This window comes from Dermacentor albipictus, chromosome 2, assembly GCF_038994185.2.
Source record: "Dermacentor albipictus isolate Rhodes 1998 colony chromosome 2, USDA_Dalb.pri_finalv2, whole genome shotgun sequence".
NCBI lineage: Eukaryota > Metazoa > Arthropoda > Arachnida > Ixodida > Ixodidae > Dermacentor > Dermacentor albipictus.
Window position 1 is genome coordinate 26,870,817 of NC_091822.1, and position 22,051 is coordinate 26,892,867.

At 46.2% G+C, this 22,051-nt stretch overlaps 1 protein-coding gene across 3 annotated transcripts in view; it reads right to left on the reverse strand.

Moving 5' to 3' along the window:
* The window catches only part of LOC135897905 (uncharacterized), a 121,939-nt gene that overhangs the window by 58,121 nt on the left and 41,767 nt on the right, over positions 1-22,051 (reverse strand). Inside the window, exon 1 of one of the 3 annotated variants that reach the window (XM_065426598.1) lies at positions 737-971. The exons of the other annotated variants lie outside the window; for them this stretch is intronic. Coding sequence (XP_065282670.1) covers positions 737-862 — 126 coding nt within the window. The 5' untranslated portion in view covers positions 863-971. Of the gene's footprint in view, positions 1-736; positions 972-22,051 lie in introns of those variants that run through there. 3 annotated transcript variants of the gene reach the window in all.

Consider the following 22,051-nt stretch of genomic DNA (forward strand, 5'->3'; position numbering starts at 1 on the left):
GAACGCCGATGAACGGTAGTTTTTGTGTGCTGGCATGCCCGTGTGGAATAAAGGTGCATGAACAGTTGAAACTTTATTTATTGTTTGTATAAAAAAATTAATGCAATAATGTGCGTAGTCCTAGACAGCTTTGATGTGACGAAGCTGCTAAACTTTTTCATCCAACTAAGTAACACACCCAAAATCAAATGCATACTACTACACAAAACAGGTGCCTCTTAATTGCAAAAGAATACAAACTAAATGTAGATCACAAGAATGTAGGGCTGTGGACTTTGTTTAATGGGAAAGCGGCTCGTTATATGTAACACCGATGTGGTGCTCTGTTATGTTCGATGCTTTAGCTAAAGCTGGCATCGTGACAAGGCATTATTTCCTGGCACTGTAAAACACGCTGTCAATTTTGCACGAGTTCACGTCTCATAAAACATTTTTAATGTTTATAAGAAGGCTTTACTAGCATGTGTGTCTGATACATAATAATATCATAAGAAGCCAACAAATACTGACACCAAGGAGAGCATAGGGAAAATTACATGTACTTAACATATGATGTAAAGAAACGATGAATTAAGGGAAATGAAAGTGCGCGAAAAAACAACTTGCCGCAGGTAGGGAACGATCCCACAACCTTCCCATTTCGCGTGCGATGCCGTACCGGTTGAGCTACCGCGCCCCGTTTGTGTAGCCTAATGTTATCTGGAACAGCGCAATAACTACTGCTTATTATGCGTACCACTTCGAGGGCGTTGAGTGCTCCACTGGGGGATGTCACGTAGGCACTACTGATACCCACTTGGGACCAAACGTACTGCAGGCTGGACGTATTCCCGGAAAGGATGTGTTGCAGTGTGTCAGCCATCGCCTCAGTTTGCTTCCTTGCTTTCTGTATGATAGAGCGTACCCACAACGAGAAATCGGCCAAGAAGCCGGTGTTTTAACGGGTAGCGCAAGGCGAACACTCAGTTGATGATGATGATGATACCTGAATTAAAGGCAGAAACCCGCTATGGGGGATAGGCCATGAATCGGGTGGTATTAGGATGATGATGATGATGATGATGATAATGATGCCCTTGATGAGTTTCATGCATACCCACTCACGGGGATCGGCCAAGAATCGGGCAGACTTTGCTTATGTGTTCAGATAATGAATTTTAAAATTTTATAACGCTGTTTCACAAGTTGAAGCAAGGAAATTTCAAAATAATTCAGTAAACTATCGCTCAATCAAGAGAGAATATTATATGTAATATAAATGAAGCAATAAAGGAGGAAGGAAAAGAACAATACGGTCAATAATGAAATTGGTTTGATTCAATAATGAATTTTCTAAGGCCATGCACACATTTCTGTGTTAGTGTCTAAGCACAGACATTCAGAAAGACAGCAATACCAGAATATTCAATGGCAGGCCGAACTCTTGCACTGTAATTTCAAGTGTCATTTTTCTCAGGCAGGAGAATGGCCGGCATTCCAGTAAGTAGTGTTCGATCGTCTTTAGTAAGTTGCAAAAACAGCTCAAAGGGGATATTGCCAGATCAGATCGGTGCATGTATAAATTTAGAAATGGGACTCGACAACGCAGTCTCGTTAATTTCCCTTCCGTTTGTCTTGTTTAGCTAAATTTCCTCCTCCAAGGAACTTGTAAGTGGCGTACTTCCTAGGTTGATTTAAGATTTGATTTTGATGTTACAAGGATGTACCTTCTTATCCTAACAGACGTGATATAATCCGTCATTGGAAGAAGGGTAAATACCGTTCTACTGATAGAAGCCTTGACCAAGCTGTCTGCCACCTTATTCATAAATATGCCGGGTGCAGTTTAGAAAATCATAATGTTCAATTTACTGAAAGAATAATGTTTTTTGTCTATTCCTTGCAATCACTGCCCAGTAATGGCAAACATAAGGGGTTAAAACACTGCTTGGTACCTACAAAACGGGATGAAATCCGCCCGACACTTAGCCAAAACCCCGAGAGCTTATTGTTGCAATACGAACCAGACGAACGGCAAAAACCTTTTCTCTTCTTCGTCGACGACCTTGTGTCGTGGTGGCTACAGGTCTATAATATCTTCTTATTTTGGTGGCACCCCACCACCTCGCGGAAAAGCGTTGCTCTGTTAGTCATGAGAAAAAAATGAGAAAAATAATTTAGGATTTAACACTCCCTAAAAAGGCGCCCTCGTGCATTCTTTCAAACAACGACACAAATAGGTTCCAGTAATATGTGGTGGGCTTGGTACGGTGGGCCTCTTCGACGCAATATATTAGAGGTGCGCATTCTATAAACTGTGGAAAGGGGCAGAGGTATTCGAGCTGCCATTGGAACTCAGTTATCTCACTTTACTTTGCGTTGTACTTATTATTGGGCCTGCATGAACTTGCGGGAGCAGCAAACATGGCATGGCCCTTCTCTAGCTTAAGAACTCGTTCTCAAAGCGCACATTTGTGCAAGCTTTTATTGGCACGCCGACAACTGACCAGCGCTTGGGTAACCACACCACTTCGCAAGTATAGGAAGTCGATGCAAGTGCGGTAGCATGAATAGTAGTTGGAAACAGAGGACTTCATGACGACAGTTGCAAGAAGTTACTTTCAGATTCCAGCTGTGTTACACATGTTCTGCACATCGGAACTGTCACGCACATTGGCTGCAACACATGTTCCCAGGCTCGGCGCAGATTACTGAAGCTATAATAGCTATTATCACGGTGTCATAGTGTAACGCTAAACCCAGGGTGTGGGAATGCGAAAGCAATATGAATTTGTACACATCCGAACGTCACGAACGCGTTCCTTCTATACACTCCAATCAGTCAAATGTGTATTATAATGCCCTGCAAAAGCAGCGGAGCGTGCGTACTGCTGCACTTTAAAAAGTTATACACGATAAAGAAGTACGAAGAAGAAAAATGTGTTATACAAAATAATGCGAGATAAGGAAACAGACGCAATTTGGGAACATATTCTTACGTGGATGCACAATGGGGAACCTATTTACAAGGTGTATTTATGAGAAGTAACAAGCAATGGTCAACATTCAAACCACCTATCAAGCAAGACACGTCGTCGTCCTCAGATCAGCCAGATGCCGATTATAGGTACGTCCCATTATGTCCAAAGGGCAACATCTTCTTCGAGTAGTCCGTAGCGCCTTCCTGGCGTCACTAAGGATCCAGAGCAGAGGACGGATGGCAAAGCTTGAGTCGCGAAACATAGATGACGTTACTGGACAAAGGGGCAAATGATGTAGTGGGAGTGCCGGACGCAGTCTCGTACGTGCTGTCGTCACTCTTCCAAGGACGCAGTATGGGCGCGTTTATCAAGAAAGGAGCTTTTCAGAAAGGCCCACAAGTTGGGAAGAGGTCCAAGTAACGTTCCGGTTCAAAAGCATGTCGGTGATGGGGCGAAGGACATATATTCACTATCAGGAATCTATGGCTTTGTGGTCAAAGCGATGTACGTGACTGCCTCAGGTGACAGACGCGCATCCTGATGCGAACACAAGTGCGTGGAAGTGGTGCTCGGAGCATCGGCGACTTCAGGCAGTTCCAACTGAAGGACGCCGGGTGCGCATTCGATGAGAGAGGAATGATTTGATAAAAAGTCCAATCCAAGGATAACGTCGTAAGGGCAGTTGTCGATCAAAGCAAAGAGAACAGAATTAGGGTGGCCGGCTATACTTAAACGCACACTACACATTCCAAGAACCACCAGCACGGAGCCATCAGCCACACGAAGCACTCGGGGAGCTGCTGGGGTGAGGACCTTTTTCAAACGTCTGCGTAGCCTATCACTCATCAAAGATACGTGGGCTCCAGTGTCGACGAGTGCTTCGACAGGTACGCCATCTATTTTAACGTCAATTACACTTCTCCAGGAATTCTCAGATCATGAAATGCAGGTTGCCATTATCCCTCACGAGAAAAATGTATAATAGCTGTGTCTTACCAGTACTCACCTACGGGGCAGAAACCTGGAGGCTTACGAAAATGGTTCTACTTAAATTGAGGACGGCGCAACGAGCTATGGAAACAAGAATGATGGGTGTAACGTTAAGGGATAAGAAAAGAGCAGATTGGGTGAGGGAAGAAAGGCGAGTTAATGACATCTTAGTTGAAATCAAGAAAAAGAAATGGGCATGGGCAGGACATGTACCGAGGAGGGAAGAAAACCGACGGTCATTAAGGGTTACGGACTGGATTCCAAGGGAAGGGAAGCGTAGCATGGGGCGGCAGAAAGATAGGTGGGTGGATGAGATGTTTGGGTGGGTGGATGAGAAGTTTGCAGGGACGACATGGCCACAATTAGTACATGACCGGGGTTGTTGGAGAAGTATGGGAGCAGCCTTTGCCCTGCAGTGGGTGCAACCAGGCTGATGATGATGATGACACTTCTCCTTGTGGGCACAGGCAGAGTATTTGCTGCAGTAGTGGGCTAAGCAGCACCACTTCCGACGGCTGCATTTCTCAGTTTTCAGAAAGGGTGCGGCCAAAAGTCGCAGGGTACGGAAGGCGACGTGGGTGCGGTGAACGGGATGATGGGCGACGCGCTTGCGGTGAACGAGACTGGTGTCCGCGCGGTGATGGTGACTGTACCACGTGTTCCTACCAGAGTTGTCGGCGCTGTTAGACTCGGCGGGAGACGAAACACTGCGGGAATTTCCATTAAAACTGCTCAGGTTGATCGGCGTGGGAGGTCTTGAGGGCCACGAGTTGCGACAGTATCTGGCGACATGACCAATGCAGGGACAAGTGAAACATATCGGCTGGTCATCCGCGGTTGTCCATTCAGTCGGGTTGCGATAACGCGGCGAGAAGCGTTGAGGTGGCGCGAAAATAGTAGAATGGTGTTCGTAGGCTCTGGGGTTGGGGACAGCACTGACAGAATTGAGGCCAATATTTTTAAGTTCCTGTAGAATAATGGCTGGCACGAGGGGGAATTGAAAAAAGGGTAGCATCAGGGTTACGCGAACAAGAAGCTTCGGGAGCCATCGCGTCCAGTTCACGTAGAGTGATTCGCACCACGTCCTCTGATAGTGACGCATGCTGCTGGGCGGGCTGATCTTCACACGTCGACGTTGCGGCAGTGTTGGGAAATCTGGCGAATGCGTGCAGGACGCGTTGGCTTTTGGCCTGCTCGAATTGTCGGCACTCTTTGATGATATCACCAACTGTAGATTATGGTTTGCAGATGAGTAGATTAAAGGCATTGTCAGCAATTCACTTGAGTACATGCCCTATCTTCTGAGCTTCTGTTATGTCGTGATCGGCTTTACGACAAAGCGCCAGCACGTCCAGGATATGCGAAACAGAGGACTCCGTGGGGGATCGGGCACGGCAGGCCAGTTCCTGTTTTGCGGCATTTTTACGGCCGGCTTCTCTTTTCATTGGTCCCACTGGGTCAGCTCCTCTTAATGGTTTTCGAACAGCACCTTTGCCGTGCCTCTTAGGTAGAGCAACAGGTTATCTACCATAAGCTTACGGTCCCATCTGTTGATTCCACTCACACATAGCAGCCGATTCCTCAACGACGGTGCCATCAGTCGCGCAGAATGTTCCAGGATCCTTGGGTTGCACAACCACAATCGCAAGGGACAGCGACGTAGCAGGAGATGGTGACGTTGGAGGCAGCAACGGCATTCATCTCGAATGCCCACCGTCATTCATGTTGAGGACGGTGATGCGACATTTACTGTGGTGCTCCGTTCCTAGCCGTTGTACCCCGCACCTCCCACCAATATGTTACGGGGATGTTGGGAGTATAAAACTGTATTTACAATGTATATGCAAGCAGAGTCAATGAGGTTAAGATGGCTAACTAGTAACAACGCGCAGCAGCCAGCGTCTCACGAGATTCTTCTTGTTCCTCTTCTATGCTTGCATAACAATATTTTGCACTTTTAGAAAACAAAACCCGTCCAAATTCCAGAATCGTATGTACATACATACGCTAAATTGTGATTAGTGTGTCACTTCGAATGCCAGAACACCGGTTACTGATTCTACGTACTATGCAGACTGCCTCGGGTCTCTTTAGTTGCATATGGTCTCTGTGAGAACACCAGTTGAGCTTTCCGGCATACGTGCTACTCAGGTACTTAAGCCACTCTACCTCGGGAGTGGGTCTTTCATCATATATTAAGGACAGATGTATCGGCACAGCAAGCATTTTTGCTTAAGTTTTGCGAAAGGTGCCGATTATGAAGACACGCCTCGAGAGTACACAAGGCCGGCACGTTTTCTTAAGTTTTGTGAATGGTGCCGATTAGGAAGCCATGCCTCGAGAGTACAAAGGTATGCTTGCAATGTCTGGTAAGCGGGATAGATGCCCCTCGCTGCCGCGAAAAATACGATGACTTCTTCATGAGCATACGGACGCACATCCTGACGCCTTGGAATTGAACGCAGTAGCTGGTTAAACAGTACAGCACAGTCCCTGTGGCTCCCCTCTTGTGTGCTTGTACTTTGTCGATTAAAAGGTACTTTATCAATAAATTATAAAAATAAATGGAAACAACAACAATATCTGTCTTCAAAACATTAAAAATTCCATGCTTGTAAAGATCTAGTACTTGATGCTATCACAAGCTTCCGATATGTTAGCAGTCACTAATGCCCTAAATTCTTTCTAACGCTCAGGAAGTTGAATACGACACTTCGGGTCTATATGTTGCACAAATAATGGAAAGACCTAGCCAGAAGTCTATCTGACTTAGGCTTAGCAATGCATTTTTATGTATATGAACTCCACCGTGTGGTGACAGACAATTCTTACAATGAGATTTACCCTACTAGCTACACGAAAAATGGGTCTAATACGGTCACAATTGCACCCAGTTTCTTGTTGTTTAAGTAGGGAAAATATTATGGTGGTTGCCCATTCTGGAAGAACATTAGAATTTCTTTAAATAGTTTATTGTGTTCAGAAAGTCCTTAAGTGAGATCGCCGAAAACGTTTTTAGCATCATGTTTTGGAATGCCACCCGGGGCTGGAGTAGAGCAAGGCAAAATGTAATCATATTTAAAATCTCAGGCACTGTGACTTCTTCAAATCTTCGATGATACGGAGAAATCTTCGATGAAATACGGAGAATTGGGCAATATCGAGGGCAAGCGTTCTTCTACAACTTACCGCAAAGAATTTAGTAATGATATTCACTCGTTCGATAGTCAACTTTCGCGGCCAATTGGATGTGAACACTCCTTTTTGTTGCTGGATAAAAAGTCATGACGCTTCTTGATTACACTAAAATTTGGCATTCGACGCAGTTCTTTTTTTTTAAGTAGCGACTTTGAACTTGCAATGTCTGCAGTTATTCAGGTGCTTGCTGTAAAAAAGCTTTTACGGAGTGTTTTTTCATCATCTATACTCTCTCGTGTAATCCGAACTCTATCAAAGAGAGGAAGTACTTTTATCCAACCTAACCCAGGCTTTTTTCGGAAGTTCTTAAAACAAAACAGACTCATTTGTCTGATCTCATTCGGCACCGTTATCTTCAAGGAGCTCAGGAATACTGGTCATTGACGGAAGTGCATAAGGGAGATTCTATAGAAATAGGAGGGCATACAATATCAGTGATGATAGATAGATGGCCACCGTTTTCGGTAGAATCGATTATAGACCGAAAGTGATAGAAATCCCCGAACTGGCAAATGCTAAATTCTACACCAATTTAGAAAGACCTTGAATAAACACAACTGTTTTGTGTTGCACCAAAAAAGAAGTAGATTATTGCCACTGTCCGACAAGCGCTCTCCACATGAGTGCTTTCGGAAACCGCATCACTCATGATGGAAATTAAAGTCGCCAGCAAACCTAATTTCTTGCATGCAGGTCTTGAGAGCAGTATAACGGTAACGAATGTCTTAAATGCCAGGGGAAAATTATACATCAAGTACGGAAAATAGTTACCAACCACGATTATTTACACATCTTGCTAGTATTTCACATTTTGCAGACATCTACCGTAACGACATTTTTGCTTTTAGCGTACTTTAGTCAATGCGAAGAGGGGCAAGTCTTTTGTAAAACGCAAAAGAATGAACAGTTTGGCGAGTTGGAATGGTAGCATATTCTTGGTTTATAGCGCGAAGCGACACAGACGATAACTAGAAGCAGACAGGACGAGCACTATTCCTCACCTAAATCATTATTGCAATGATCAACACATTTAACTGATAGCAAACACCGTAGCAAAAAAGCATCTCATTGTCTATAAGATATCGGTTAACAGAAGAACTTATCAGAATGTAGGGAAGCCATAAAAAAGTAAAGAAGAAAACGCACTGCTTGCGATGGACGCGTGTCCACAAGTTGTACCATCACCATACTCTACGAGATCACCTCATCCCCCTTCCAATTTATGTATCCCGTCGCATTGATCATAAGTACAAAGTTGGTATTTTGTCATGCAACACTAAAAGTTTTTCACAATCATTCCTGCCGCGAACCTCGCGTGACTGGAACCATCTCCCCGCCGAAGTTGTAAGCCTTATTAATTATGAACAGTTCCGTGAAGCCTTAGCTAATATTGTATATACAGGTGCTATTCAAACACTCATGTAACCAACTGTCTTTGTGTTCTTTTTGTAGTTACCACTCCCCCTCTGTAATGCCCTTGGCCCTGGGGGGTGTAATAAATGAAATGAAATAAATTAAATAAATGAAATAAATGAAATGTGCTTAGCAGACATTGAACTTCACTGCCTAAGAGTGTTATTGATGCCTTGCGAAGGCATGTCTCGCCTAATCATTTATTATGATATTCGCTTCGGCTTTGGCAATCACTTATATATTGTGATGTGTGGTGCGGGGCATGGGGCGGTGATCGAGACGGTCAGGAGCAGACGACAAGGAGTGCGCGCGCCGAGGCGGATTCCATGCTGGAAGAAGGAAAACAACGACACCGGAGAGCGTCCGGCACGAGAACGCGCGGCGCATGAAAAACAACAAAAGAAAAGCAAACCAATTAGAAAAGACCACGGGGTGCCAGGCAGCCAATCCGAGAATGCCTAATCGGCAAGAGAGAAGAAAAAGCGTGGTGCGCTGGCAGAAGGGGGGAGACGCAGAGGAGACGCAGGGGAGACGCCAGGGGAGTCCCAGGAAGCGACGGCAGGAGGAGGTCAACCACCGGAGCGGGCGTTGAAGACGGGCCGTCGGGTTCCGGACCCAAGCCACCAGGACTTCACCCGACCGGGGCCTCCTGCCAACTTCTTCCTGTGCGTCGCCCATCTACCTGACCGGGCCGCCAGCTCCTCAAGACCGGTGAGCTTCTGCACCCGTGGGCAGCACGAGAACAGTCGGGCTACGGGCCCCAGTTCTACGCCAGCTGCCCGGCCAGAACGCCGCCCCCGTCTGTCGTGCCGCCTGCTGCCCGAGGCCGGTGTTCGAGCTTCTGTGCCCGTGGGCAGGAGAAGAGCAGTCGGGCTACTGGCCCGAGCTGTACACCCAGCTGCCCGGCCAGAACGCCGCCGCCGTCTGCTCGTGCCCCCAAGCCGCCTGGTTTACCTCTCCAAACCAGAGCTGGCCAGCTCCGATCGCCCGGTCAACCAACTTAGACCACGACCTTTGGTGAGACCGGCGCCGCTCCTTTCACCAGCTTCTCGCAGCGTCGCAGCTTCGAGACTGTTATGTATCCCAGCCGTCGTGGCAAGCCCGGACTCGCGCACTACTTAGCTCCATACTAGCCCCGAATGTGTCTTGATGTGTGAGTGTTTTTTTAATGTTTGCTATTTTCTTCTATTTATTTTTTAGCCTTCTTTAGTTCCACAAAACGTTTGTGTGTGTGTTCGAAACCAACGGCTTTGTCCTCAAGTTGGCTCTCGGAGGCTCCGCCAAAGAGAACCATCAGAACCTTTTGAGTACTCGAACCTTTGCCCCCATATTAGGGTCATCACACACACACACACACACACACACACACACACAAACACACACACACACACACACACACACACACACACATATATATATATATATATATATATATATATATATATATATATATATATATCAAATGATCATTTCGAGAACGACTTAATTTACTGACACTCGTCCTGTCTGCTTCTGGTCTTCCTTTGTGAGTGCACTAGCTTAGGTGCACCTCTCTGTATTTACTGTCACTAAATTCTATCTCGATAGCTGCTTTGACAACAAAACCTGTCTTCAAAAGGGTGTCCTTAACGCATATTTTGTTGTTGAGTTGAGGTACAGAGCTTGAAGAATTAGCTTTACGGGATCTTGTGCGCTTAGGCGTCCGAGAATCCATTACATCCTCGTTGTTTTCCGAAATTGGTCCCGTACAGCATTGATTGTCTGGTTCCTGAGCTAAAGTTGACGGTCTGGTACATTCAGACGAAGAAGCTATTCCCGGCTCAGCCTTTAATGTTGCGAGAAGACGGACAAATGGTGAAATAACATTAGAACTCGCTATAGGACTGAAAATATCAGCTATTTGGAACGTCGATACTTGGGCAAGCGTCCTCGAGAGGCTTTGCGTAGTTGTACAATAGCTTTTGTCATCGCTTTTTTTGACAGCAATCGCAATAGCTTGGGGAAGCATCCTTGGACCTCAACAATAGCATCACCTCAAGCGCAACGTACCTATTCAATTACTTATACGATTGCAAGTTCCCTAAGCGTGGCAGGACCATTTGACAAGTTGGCAGGACGACAATCACAGAAAATATAGCATTTCTCTTCTTCGGATGAATAATAACTCAAATTTTTGCTGTCACCGAAAGCACGGCAGCGGGAAGTAGATCTGTAGCCCCTTAAGCTGAACGAAAGCGCCTACATCTGGCACAGTGTAGAAGGCGTGCAACCAGAGCTTCAACCTTATACATTAAACATCACGCTTTAAGTTCTCTTACGAGGCGTTGTCCAGGCAAACGCATATATGGCCGATTGAGTTGAAGTATACTTATTGGCAATAAATTGGTTACACTGGTACACAAATACAGCACCAGCCGTGAATTTCTGCTGGGGTAAAACTTATGTCAACATCTAGGATAACGCCTCAAGAGCGTGCGAGATAAGGTTGGCACCAAACACCTTACCACATGAGAAGCGAATGCTGGGTCAATTAGTTGTTTCTCCACCAAGTTCTGGTTTGAGGAGCGACTTAGTATGAATAGATTATTCGAATAAAGCAGAGAACTGTACTCTGAAATCTTTATTTCACAAATATGTTATTTGGCAGTTTTACCTCCATACGTATGCTTCAAAATAAGGAAAATGTGCACATCCCCTCGTTTCTAGCACGTCTACATGAGATGAGGGAATCCTTCTTTTGACACCTATTAAAAAGTCACCCATCACGAATTTGAGCACCGGTTGTCATGTTTTGTGCCACGTAAAGACAATGTCATATATTCCCGTCCACCAAGATATCGCAACAGGGACCTTACCCGTTTCACATTCGAGATACGACGCTCCTAAACATGTCTGTGTACATCACGAAAAAAAGTGGCATTGCCTTTGTATAAAAGAACGTATTGTGGAAACATTGGAGGCAATATTGAAGTAGGTGTCAAAAGGCGTTATCTAAGCTTGCTAGAAACAGCGATATGGCTACATTTCATTTACTATGGATCATACAAAAGAGAGATAGAAATGCAGATGAATAACGTTCGAAAATAAAATTCTCAGATCAACAGTGTGAGTGTTTCTTGAACATATATAACAACAGCCGGTCTCCTTTGCCGAACTGGTGAACTTCATTTATTTGCCGGAAGTATGCCAAGGCCTTTAGAAGTTCCGTCTGAATCACCTTCGGTTTCTCCATATTGACTGTCGGTAGTCATCACGATGATGATGATCGGTAGTCATCGGTAGTCTTCACGATGATGATGATGTGGTTGTTTTATTGAAAGAAAAAGGGGAGGGCAGTTCAGGGTGGTCAGATTCTTATTCCTGAATTCCGTTGGCTAAGGCCGCCGCCCTAGCTCTTTCAACGAGGGCTCACTGGTCCTCGAGAGTTGAGCTGGACAGGGCTGTCTCCCATCCTTCTCACGTTGGCTGTTGTATAGTTTCTAAAGCACCAATAGCCTGGCAGGCCCATACCATATGGTAGAAATCTGCTTTATGCCCGCAGAATTTAAACTCGGGCAAAAAGGATTATGGTTCAATAGCATATAGCTTGACGGTGTTATTAAATGACATGGTTTGTAACCTTCCTAAATTACCTTCTTCTGATTTATCTAATCTCTTGGCCGGGCCCGGCTATCTTCGTCATGATAAGTGCAAGTGCGGTAATACATAATTTATTATTGGAACTGGGAAGTCCGAATCTTCGGGGAGGGAGACGGAGGGACCCCGAGGGAGAAAAGCTCGGGTGGCAGCATGTGCACACTTATTTCCCTCTAAACCCTCGTGACCTGTGACCCAAATCAGCTCTTTCCTCGAAGCGAAGACCAGATTGTTTGAGGATCCTGCAAGCTCGCGGTGCAATTCGGCTCGTGTGCAATTTCTATATGCAGTTAGGGAGTCTGTAATGATGTATTCGGAACTAGGATGCGAAACCGCCATGGCGATCCCCACCTCTTCCAATTCTGCAATTTCCCTGTGCCGAACAGAAGGTCCATTGGTCGTCTGCCCTTGATGCACTACCGATATTGTGGAGACTCCTCCCACCAGACCCGCAGCATCCACGAAAAAGGCTCCTTCCAATTTAGAATAGATCTGGTCCATCTTCTTGGCTCTGGCCCTCCTCTTTGCCTGATGATATTCTGGCTGCATGTTTTAGGAAGGGGCAATGTCGCGAATCGGCCCCGCCACACTTTCGGAATGTCTTGTCTTGCCGTGTACTAAGGACAGCTGATATTCAAGTCCTCCAGTACCTGGAGTCCCTTCTTTGTTGCTGCCAGTCTGACATATTGACTTGCTTCATCATCATCATCATCAGCCTGGTTACGCCCACTGCAGGGCAAAAGCCTCTCCCATATTTCTCCAACAACCCCGGTCATGTACTAATTGTGGCCATGCCATCCCTACAAACTTTTTAATCTCATCCACCCACCTAACTTTCTGGCGCCCCCTGCTACGCTTCCCTTCCCTTGGGATCCAGTCCGTAACCCTTAATGACCATCAATTATCTTCCTTCCTCATTACATGTCCTGCCCATGCTCATTTCTTTTTCGTGATTTCAACTAAGATGTCATTAACTCACGTTTGTTCCCTCACCCAATCTGCTCTTTTCTTATCCCTTAACGTTACACCTATCATTCTTCTTTCCATAGCTGGTTGTGTTGTCCTCAATTTTAGTAGAACCCTTTTCGTAAGCCTCCAGGTTTCTGCCCCATAGGTGAGTACTGGTAAGACACAGCCATTATACAATTTTCTCTTGAGGGATAATGGCAACCTGCTGTTCATGATCTGAGAATGCCGGCCAAACGCACCCCGGCCCATTCTTATTCTTCTGATTATTTCCGTCTCATGATCCGGATCCGCAGTGACTACCTGCCCTAAGTATATGTATTCCCTTACGACTTCCAGTGCCTCGCTGCCTATTGTAAATTGCTGCGTTTTTCCAAGACTGTTAAACATTACTTTAGTTTTCTGTAGAATAATTTTTAGACCCACTCTTCTGCTTTGCATTTCCAGGTCAGTGAGCATGCATTGCAGTTGGTCCCCTGAGTTACTAAGCAAGGCAATATCATCAGTGAATCGCAAGTTACGAAGGTATTCTCCATTAACTTTTATCCCCATTTCTTCCCAATCCAGGTCTCTGAATACCTCTTGTAAACACGCTGTGAATAGCATTGGAGAGATCGTATCTCCCTGCCTGACGCCTTTCTTTATTGGGATTTTGTTGCTTTCTTTATGGAGGACTACGGTGGCTGTGGAGGCGCTTAGGTTGCTTAGGTGGGTCTAAATTATCTCACCTGTTGTATTGTGCACCCCCAACTCCAACAAGCGCTATGTAGATGTTTTGACCGACACTCCTAGGGGCTTCTTATGTCGTGCTCTGAGCATAACATCAAAATGATTTAAATCGCACCTCCTCATCCGGAGGTACACAGCCACGTACATAATTTGGCTGTGTATAAAGGCTTTCATCAACCGAGGAATGTCGTTCTCCATCATCCCTCTCGCCTTATTGGTGATACGTGTGATAATTCGCATTACTTTTTCGCATGATGTGCGAAGTTGAGTTATCATCCCTGCGTAGACACCCTTGTTAACCAGTAGCCCCAGGATACGCACCGTCTCCACTTCAGGGGTCGCAGCGTTGTGCACCCTAATTTTGACCAGGGCTTCATCTTCTCGTCTGCTCATGATTAGATGTGGCAACTTTTCCGGAGAGCAGCGCAGTCCGCACTCCTCGACATATTTTTGGACTATCGAAGTAGCCTCCTGAATCGCCTCTTCCATCTGCCCTAGGCTGCCCTTCGTCACCCATACCGTGATGTCATCTGCATAGAGGGCGTACCAAATTCCACCTATGCAATCTAGTTGTTCAGGCAAATTTATAAGGGCAATATTGAAGAGCAGAGGGGAGAGCACTGCTCCTTGTGGCGTACCCCTAGGGCCCATAGGGATTGGCTGGTACATAACATCTCCAATTTTTAAATGAGCCTATCTATATAGCAGGATATGTCTGAGGTGTTCAAAAGTGATTCGTCCACACTGCGTTTTCCGCAGGTTCTCCAGGATCTTTGAGTGTTTATCGAAAGCGCCCTTGAGATCCTGGGCTAAGATTGCTCTGTTACTACGTTTGTTCGGTGGGTCAATAACTTCCATCTTGAGCTGCAACAGTAAGTACGTCTTGCGTGGATAGGCGCTCCGTGAAGCCAAACATGGTGTTGGGCATGCAATGGTTTTCCTCTAAATACGCTGAAAGTCTGGCATGCACTGCTTTCTCCAACAGCTTACCGACACATGAAGTGAACGAAATCGGACGGAGGTTGTTATTATTTACCTCTTTGCCCGTTTTAGGGATAAAGGTGACACCTGCCGACTTCCACGCTAGTGGCAACTTGCCAGCTCTCCAACACTCATTAATATAACCCGTCAGTTGGGCTAGCATCTTCTTGTTCATGTTGGTGAGCAAGCGGACCATAATTTTGTCCCGTTCTGGCGTCCAATCTCTTCTCATTTCTTCTACTTAGAAGTCTCTGTCGAGTTGTGAATTATCTTTACCTTGATACTGCAACACAGGCTCGTCATCTTTGGTCGTACGCAAGTATTTGCTCGTCCGGGCTGCCACCAGGTGCTTATTCATACCCTCAGCCGTGGAGGGCTCTCTTGAGGTTCCGCTTCTGCTCTGCGCTCATCTTGCTCGGCTCGATGTGGCATCGCAGGAGTCTCCATGTGGACTTGATGCCAAGCCCGCCTCTCAATTAGCCCATTGTTCTTGGCCAAAGTCCACGCGTATTCCTCTGCTTGTCGTGTGATTTCAGCGATCTTGATTTTAAGCTTGTGATTGCATTTTTGCTTCTTCAACCTTCTGGTGAGGCCTCTCCTGGCCTCCCAGAGGTAGAGCAGGTGTTTGTCGACTGCCGGGTTATACTTTGAGGTATGCAGCGTTCTCGTGACTCTCTCTCTCTGGCAGCTAGCAGCGACTCATCCAATTTCTCATAATCTTCAATAGGCGAGGTGTGTTGAGGTCCCTTGGTCTTTTGAAAAAGTGACCAATCCGTAAGCCAGGTTTCTCCCCTGTGTTTATGATGCTTGCTTTAGTCTACCCGAATCCGGAGTACTTAATGATCACTACCTAAGGTTTCGGGTGCATATTGCCACTCTCAAGTTTTAACATTTTTGACTAGCGTTAAATCGGGGCATGTGTCCCTTGAAACGCTATTTCCTATTCTGGTAGAATGCTGCCGGAGCGTCAGAATAGTAGGAGCCATATCCGATATTGCTGCTGCCAATTTTCTGAGTTTTACGTTCTCGTTCTTGTAACCACAAAGAAAGCTCTGCACGTTAAAATACCCCACTATAATGAGGGGCACGGTTTTTGCAGCCTACTTCACTTTCCCGAAAATTTCGTCTAAGACTTCTGTCCTGTCTTTCCGGCGGCTGCATTTGTTAAGTACTTGTTAAGCATTTGTTAAGCATTTGGTGGTGGTGGTGGTGGTGATGTTGAAGCAGGCGGGGTTAGCCTTGCATACATAGCCGGTAATTGTTCCGCCTGATCCTCCATCGAGTTGAGATCAGGGGTGTGTCACCAGGTGTCGATGAGCCCCGTGTCTCACAGGAAGGCTATCAGCAGTCGTTGCGCTCTCTTCCTGAATACCGCGGGTTCTCCGGAGAAAACAACGTCTTCAAAAATCCTGTGCGCAAGACCGCTCTTTTGTAGGTTGTCGACCGTCACTTTTCTTTCTGTGTCAAACTGCGGGCATAGCCAAATGAAATGTTCGATGTCGCCAATGTCACCAGAGAAAGCAGAGAATGGGGAAGCGTGAAGCCCAGTCTTGAATAACCAAGCTGGGGTGTACGCGGAGTCGGTCCTGATGCGGTATAAAAGCGTCGCTTGTTCGCGTGTAAATTCATGAGTCACACAGGATTCATGTGGATTCTTGTGCATCTCTCTAAAGTGAAGGCGGATTGCACCCTTAGGGTTCTGAAAAGCTTTGGAACTTTCACTTTTGGGACACATGTCAGCGCTAGGCATGCAAGGGCGTCAGCTTCCTCGTTTCCATCAATTCCTACGTGTGATGGATTCCACCGAAACGTTACGTTAAATCCTTTGCTCGTAGGTCGTCAATCAGTGCCAGAGACTGCCTTGTATATTTCTCTAGAGGTAGGCCCCGATGTAATCTCTGTAATGCTGACTTGGAATCCGTCAGCACCATGACATCTGGTGCAGAAAAGGCCCGTAGTTTCCGCAAAGCCGCGGTGATTGCGGTGCTTTCTAATGTTGTAGAGCAAGCTGCGCGATCCAGTCAGCCAGACCCTGACACATCAAGGGATGGTATGCAGAATGCCGCTGCACAGCTATGGCTTTGAAACACAGTGCTCAAGTGGTCCAGCACAATAAACTTTGCTTCGGCTGTTGAAATGGTGCGTTTCCGCGGTAGGTGGGGTACTTTGAGGCTGCAGGTAACGTCCGAAAAAGACCATGGCGGGTCAAGGCGACTTCGCTTATGCCATTCCAATCCTAAAAATCAGAAGTGTTCACCCCCGCATGGAAATGTGAACGAGTTCTTGGTCTTAGCCGCCGGAGAAGTGCCGTGTCTGCGCGTGACTCGCCCAGCCTTAATAGCTGCATCACAAAGGCCTGAGATTCCAAGAGGCGGAATGGAAGAGACTCTGCCTCATTAGTGACTATCTTGTTTGAAGTCGCCGTTGGAACTCCCATCGCCAAGCGAAGTCCCTTTCTGTGCACTGCCTCCAAGTGCTCGAACTGACTCGATGATGGTGATATCAGAGGGAGGTGATAGAGAATGCGGCTTGTTATCAGTGCAGCGTTAAATTTAAGCATGGCTACAGGATTGTTTCGCCAATGTACACCTGCCAATCGACGAAGTACGTTGACTCTTTGCACTGATGCAGCCACAACACTTTTGACCACACCACGTCATAGTAGCTTGTTGTCGATGGTGACGCCCAGGAATCGAACATGAGTTGCACGAAGAAATAAATGCCCTCTGATATTCAGCGTCAGATGTGCTGACTTGCGTCTCACGCCCGGAAAAAGCATGAAGGCAGATTTTGCTGCAGATAAAGATGGGCCAAGCGTCGATAAGGGGCGATCGATAGCGGAGATTGTGACGTGGGCTATCCGGGCTAAACGTTTGTGTTGGTACCCCGAGATCCAAATGCAGATGTCATCTGCGTAGATAGACAATTTAACTGCCGTCCGGCCTACTTTCAGGGCATCTGGAAGGCTGGTCATGGCAACGTTAAAAAGCAAAGGAGATAGGACACTTCCTTGTGGGACGCCGAGAGAAATTCGTCGCTTGTCACTCATTATACTTCCGAGCTTAACTTGGACACATCGATCACTGAGAAATTCATGGATGAATCGAAGAGCATTTCCCGAGACGCCCATGGCTCGGAGTCCGTTGATGATGCCTGTATGAAGCACACAGTCGTATGCCTTGGCAACGTCCATAAAGATGGCGAGTGTGGAAAGGCCGTCTATGCGATGGTGCTCGATATGGCTTAGCAGATCCAAGACACTGTCCTGGACACTCAACCGTGGACGAAATCCGGTCATGCATGATGGCAGTCTATTTCCTTGCTCAAGATACCATGTTCATCATCATCATCATCAGCCTGGTTACGCCCACTGCAGGGCAAAGGCCTCTCCCATACTTCTCCAACAACCCCGGTCATGTACTAATTGTGGCCAGGCCGTCCCTGCAAACTTCTTAATCTCATCCGCCCACCTAACTTTCTGCCGCCCCCTGCTACGCTACCCTTCCCTTGGGATCCAGTCCGTAACCCTTAATGACCATCGGTTATCATCCCTCCTCATTACATGTCCTGCCCATGCCCATTTCTTTTTCTTGATTTCAACTAAGATGTCATTAACTCGCGTTTGTTCCCTCACCCAATCTGCTCTTCTCTTATCCCTTAACGTTACACCTATCATTCTTCTTTCCATAGCTCGTTGCGTCGTCCTCAATTTGAGTAGAACCCTTTTCGTAAGCCTCCAGGTTTCTGCCCCGTAGGCGAGTACTGGTAAGACGCAGCTATTATACACTTTCCTCTTGAGGGATAATGGCAACCTGCTGTTCATGATCTGAGAATGCCTGCCAAACGCACCCCAGCCCATTCTTATTCTTCTGATTATTTTTTTTCTGTAGACTGTATTTATTTATTCATTTATTTATTTATTTATTTATTTATTCATTTCCTCAAAGGTCTCTGTTGAGACATTACATGAGGGAGTAGTGTCTCATGATCCGGATCTGCCGTCACTACCTGCCCTAAGTAGATGTATTCCCTTACTACTTCCAGTGCCTCGCTGCGTATTGTAAATTGTTGTTCTCTTCCGAGACTGTTAGACATTACTTTAGTTTTCTGCAGATTAATTTTTAAACCCACTCTTCTGCTTTGCCTCTCCAGGTCAGTGAGCATGCATTGCAATTGGTCCCCTCAGTTACTAAGCAAGGCAATATCATCAGCGAATCGCAAGTTACTAAGGTATTCTCCGTTAACTTTAATCCCCAATTCTTCCCAATCCAGGTCTCTGAATACCTCCTGTAAACACGCGGTGAATAGCATTGGAGAGATCGTATCTCCCTGTCTGACGCCTTTCTTTATTGGGTTCTTGTTGCTTTCTTTATGGAGGATTACGGTGGCTGTGGAGCCGCTATAGATATCTTTCAGTATTTTTACATACGGCTCGTCCACACCCTGATTCCGTAATGCCTCTATGACTGCAGAGGTTTCGACAGAATCAAACGCTTTCTCGTAATCAATGAAAGCTATATATAAGGGTTGGTTATATTCCGCACATTTTTCTATCACCTGATTGATAGTGTGAATATGATCTATTGTTGAGCAGCCTTTACGGAATCCTGCCTGGTCCTTTGGTTGACAGAAGTCTAAGGTGTTCCTGATTCTATTTGCGATTACCTTAGTGAACAGTTTGTAGGCAACGGACAGTAAGTTGATCGGTCTATAATTTTTCAAGTCTTTGGCGTCCCCTTTCTTATGGATTAGGATTATGTTAGCGTTCTTCCAAGATTCCGGTACGCTCGAGGTCATGAGGCATTGCGTATACAGGGTGGTCAGTTTCTCTAGAACAATCTGCCCACTATCCTTCAACAAATCTGCTGTTACCTGATCCTCCCCAGCTGCCTTCCCCCTTTGCATATCTCCTAAGGCTTTCTTTACTTCTTCCGGCGTTACCTTTGGGATTTCGAATTCCTCTAGACTATTTTCTCTTCCATTATCGTCGTGGGTGCCACTGGTACTGTATAAATCTCTATAGAAATCCTCAGCCACTTGAACTATCTCATCCATATTAGTTATGATATTGCCGGCTTTGTCTCTTAACGCATACATCTGATTCTTGCCAATTCCTAGTTTCTTCTTCACTGTTTTTAGGCTTCCTCCGTTCCTGAGAGCATATTCAATTCTATCCATATTATACATCCTGATGTCAGCTGTATTACGCTTGTTGATTAACTTCGAAAGTTCTGCCAGTTCTATTCTAGCTGTAGGGTTAGAGGCTTTCATACATTGGCGTTTCTTGATCAGATCTTTCATCTCCTGTGATAGTTTACTGCTATCCTGCCTAACGGAGTTGCCACCGACTTCCATTGCACACTCCTTAATGACGCCCACAAGATTGTCGTTCATTGCTTCAACACTAAGGTCCTCTTCCTGAGTTAAAGCCGAGCACCTGTTCTGTAGCTTGATCTGGAATTCCTCTATTTTCCCTCTTACCGCTAACTCATTGATCGGCTTCTTATGTACCAGTTTCTTCCGTTCCCTTCTCAGGTCTAGGCTAATTCGAGTTCTTACCATCCTGTGGTCACTGCAGCGCACCTTGCCGAGCACGTCCACATCTTGTATGATGCCAGGGTTAGCGCAGAGTATGAAGTCTATTGCATTTCTAGTCTCGCCGTTCGGGCTCCTCCACGTCCACTTGCGGCTATCCCGCTTGCGGAAGAAGGTATTCATTGTCCTCATATTATTCTGTTCCGCAAACTCTACAGAACCATGTTAACCTCGTACAATATTAGTCTTTCCATCAACTTTGATACGCATGATGTTAGCGATACTGGCCGATATGAGGTGAGGTTTGGAGGATCCTTGCCAGACTTGAACACTGGCACCAACCATGCTGTCTTCCATGCTTCTGGGATCTCTCCTGTGCTCCAGATGTGATTAAACAGGTCCAGAAGGGCTTGTTTTCGTTCATATGGCAGATTTATCAGCATCTGATTGGTGATCAAATTGGGACCCACAGCACAGCGTCTTCTTAATTTGCTAAGTGCCAAATCCAACTCACGAAAGGTGAACGGCGTATCCATGGTATGGAATGCTTCAGACAACAGAGGGTTAGATACTCTTGCTGATCTGCCAGATGTGTATTCATCTGCAAAATCTTCTGCAAGCGTTTGCAAATCTTTTCCTTGCTTGAAAGCAAGTGCTTCGAATGGCCTGTGCAGGCGAATCTTTCCGGATAGGCTATTCATTACTCCCCATATCCTTGTCATGGGAGCAAACGCCGATAAACGACAAACGATAAGCAGCATCTGCGGCTGCAACAAGTTCCTTGCCTCGCAAATCTGCAGTCTTATCTCCCCAAAGCGAATGATGTGTGTTAAAGTCGCCACAGATTATTCTAGGAGAGGGGAAACTAATGCAAAGGTCCTTTATTAACGCCTCCATGGAGACCTCCCTGAGCGGACTTATATACACCGACACCACACTGAGTTTTCGTTTTCCTAGGCGCACTTCCACAGCGGCGACCTCCAAGAAGGTAGAACAAAGGTCTTGCATTGGTAAGGTGACGCGAGGTATTTCTCGCTTGATGTAGATCATCGCACTTCCATTTGCAAATGATGGTATACTCGGATTTCCATGTCTGATGTACCCTGGGATCGTCGTTCCATCTGGGAAACCGGCCTCCGATAGGGCTAGAATTGGTACAGTTATGTCTCGAAGGAAAAGGCTGAGTTCATGGACCAAGTTGGCGAGAAATTGGCATTATGCTACTGAGGGTATGTGGAAGTAGAGCAGAGTATTACTGACTCAAGAGCCAGCACTGCTTCCAGCATATCCTTCGTTGAACTAGCAGGCATCTTCGCGACGTGGTAACATAGTGCCGTGATCAAAGCGCGTATCACATGCTGGCAGTTTTCCTGCTGACTGTTTCCAAGTGGTACTTGAGGTCGGTTTACTGCGGCCGCATAGGTGCGTTTTTCGGACTCTTTTCGAACAGGTTTCGCAGCGGCTGTGACCATTTGCGTTGGCTCAATAACTTCGTTTATTGGTGGGAAACGCGGGAAATGAGATGCGTACTCTGTTTCCAAACCAGTTAGTTGTGGAACTCTGGATGTCTTCTTTGTGTTCGATGGTGCGCTTGCACTTATTGGACTTACGACTTACGTACGTATGCCCCTTTACTAGAACGA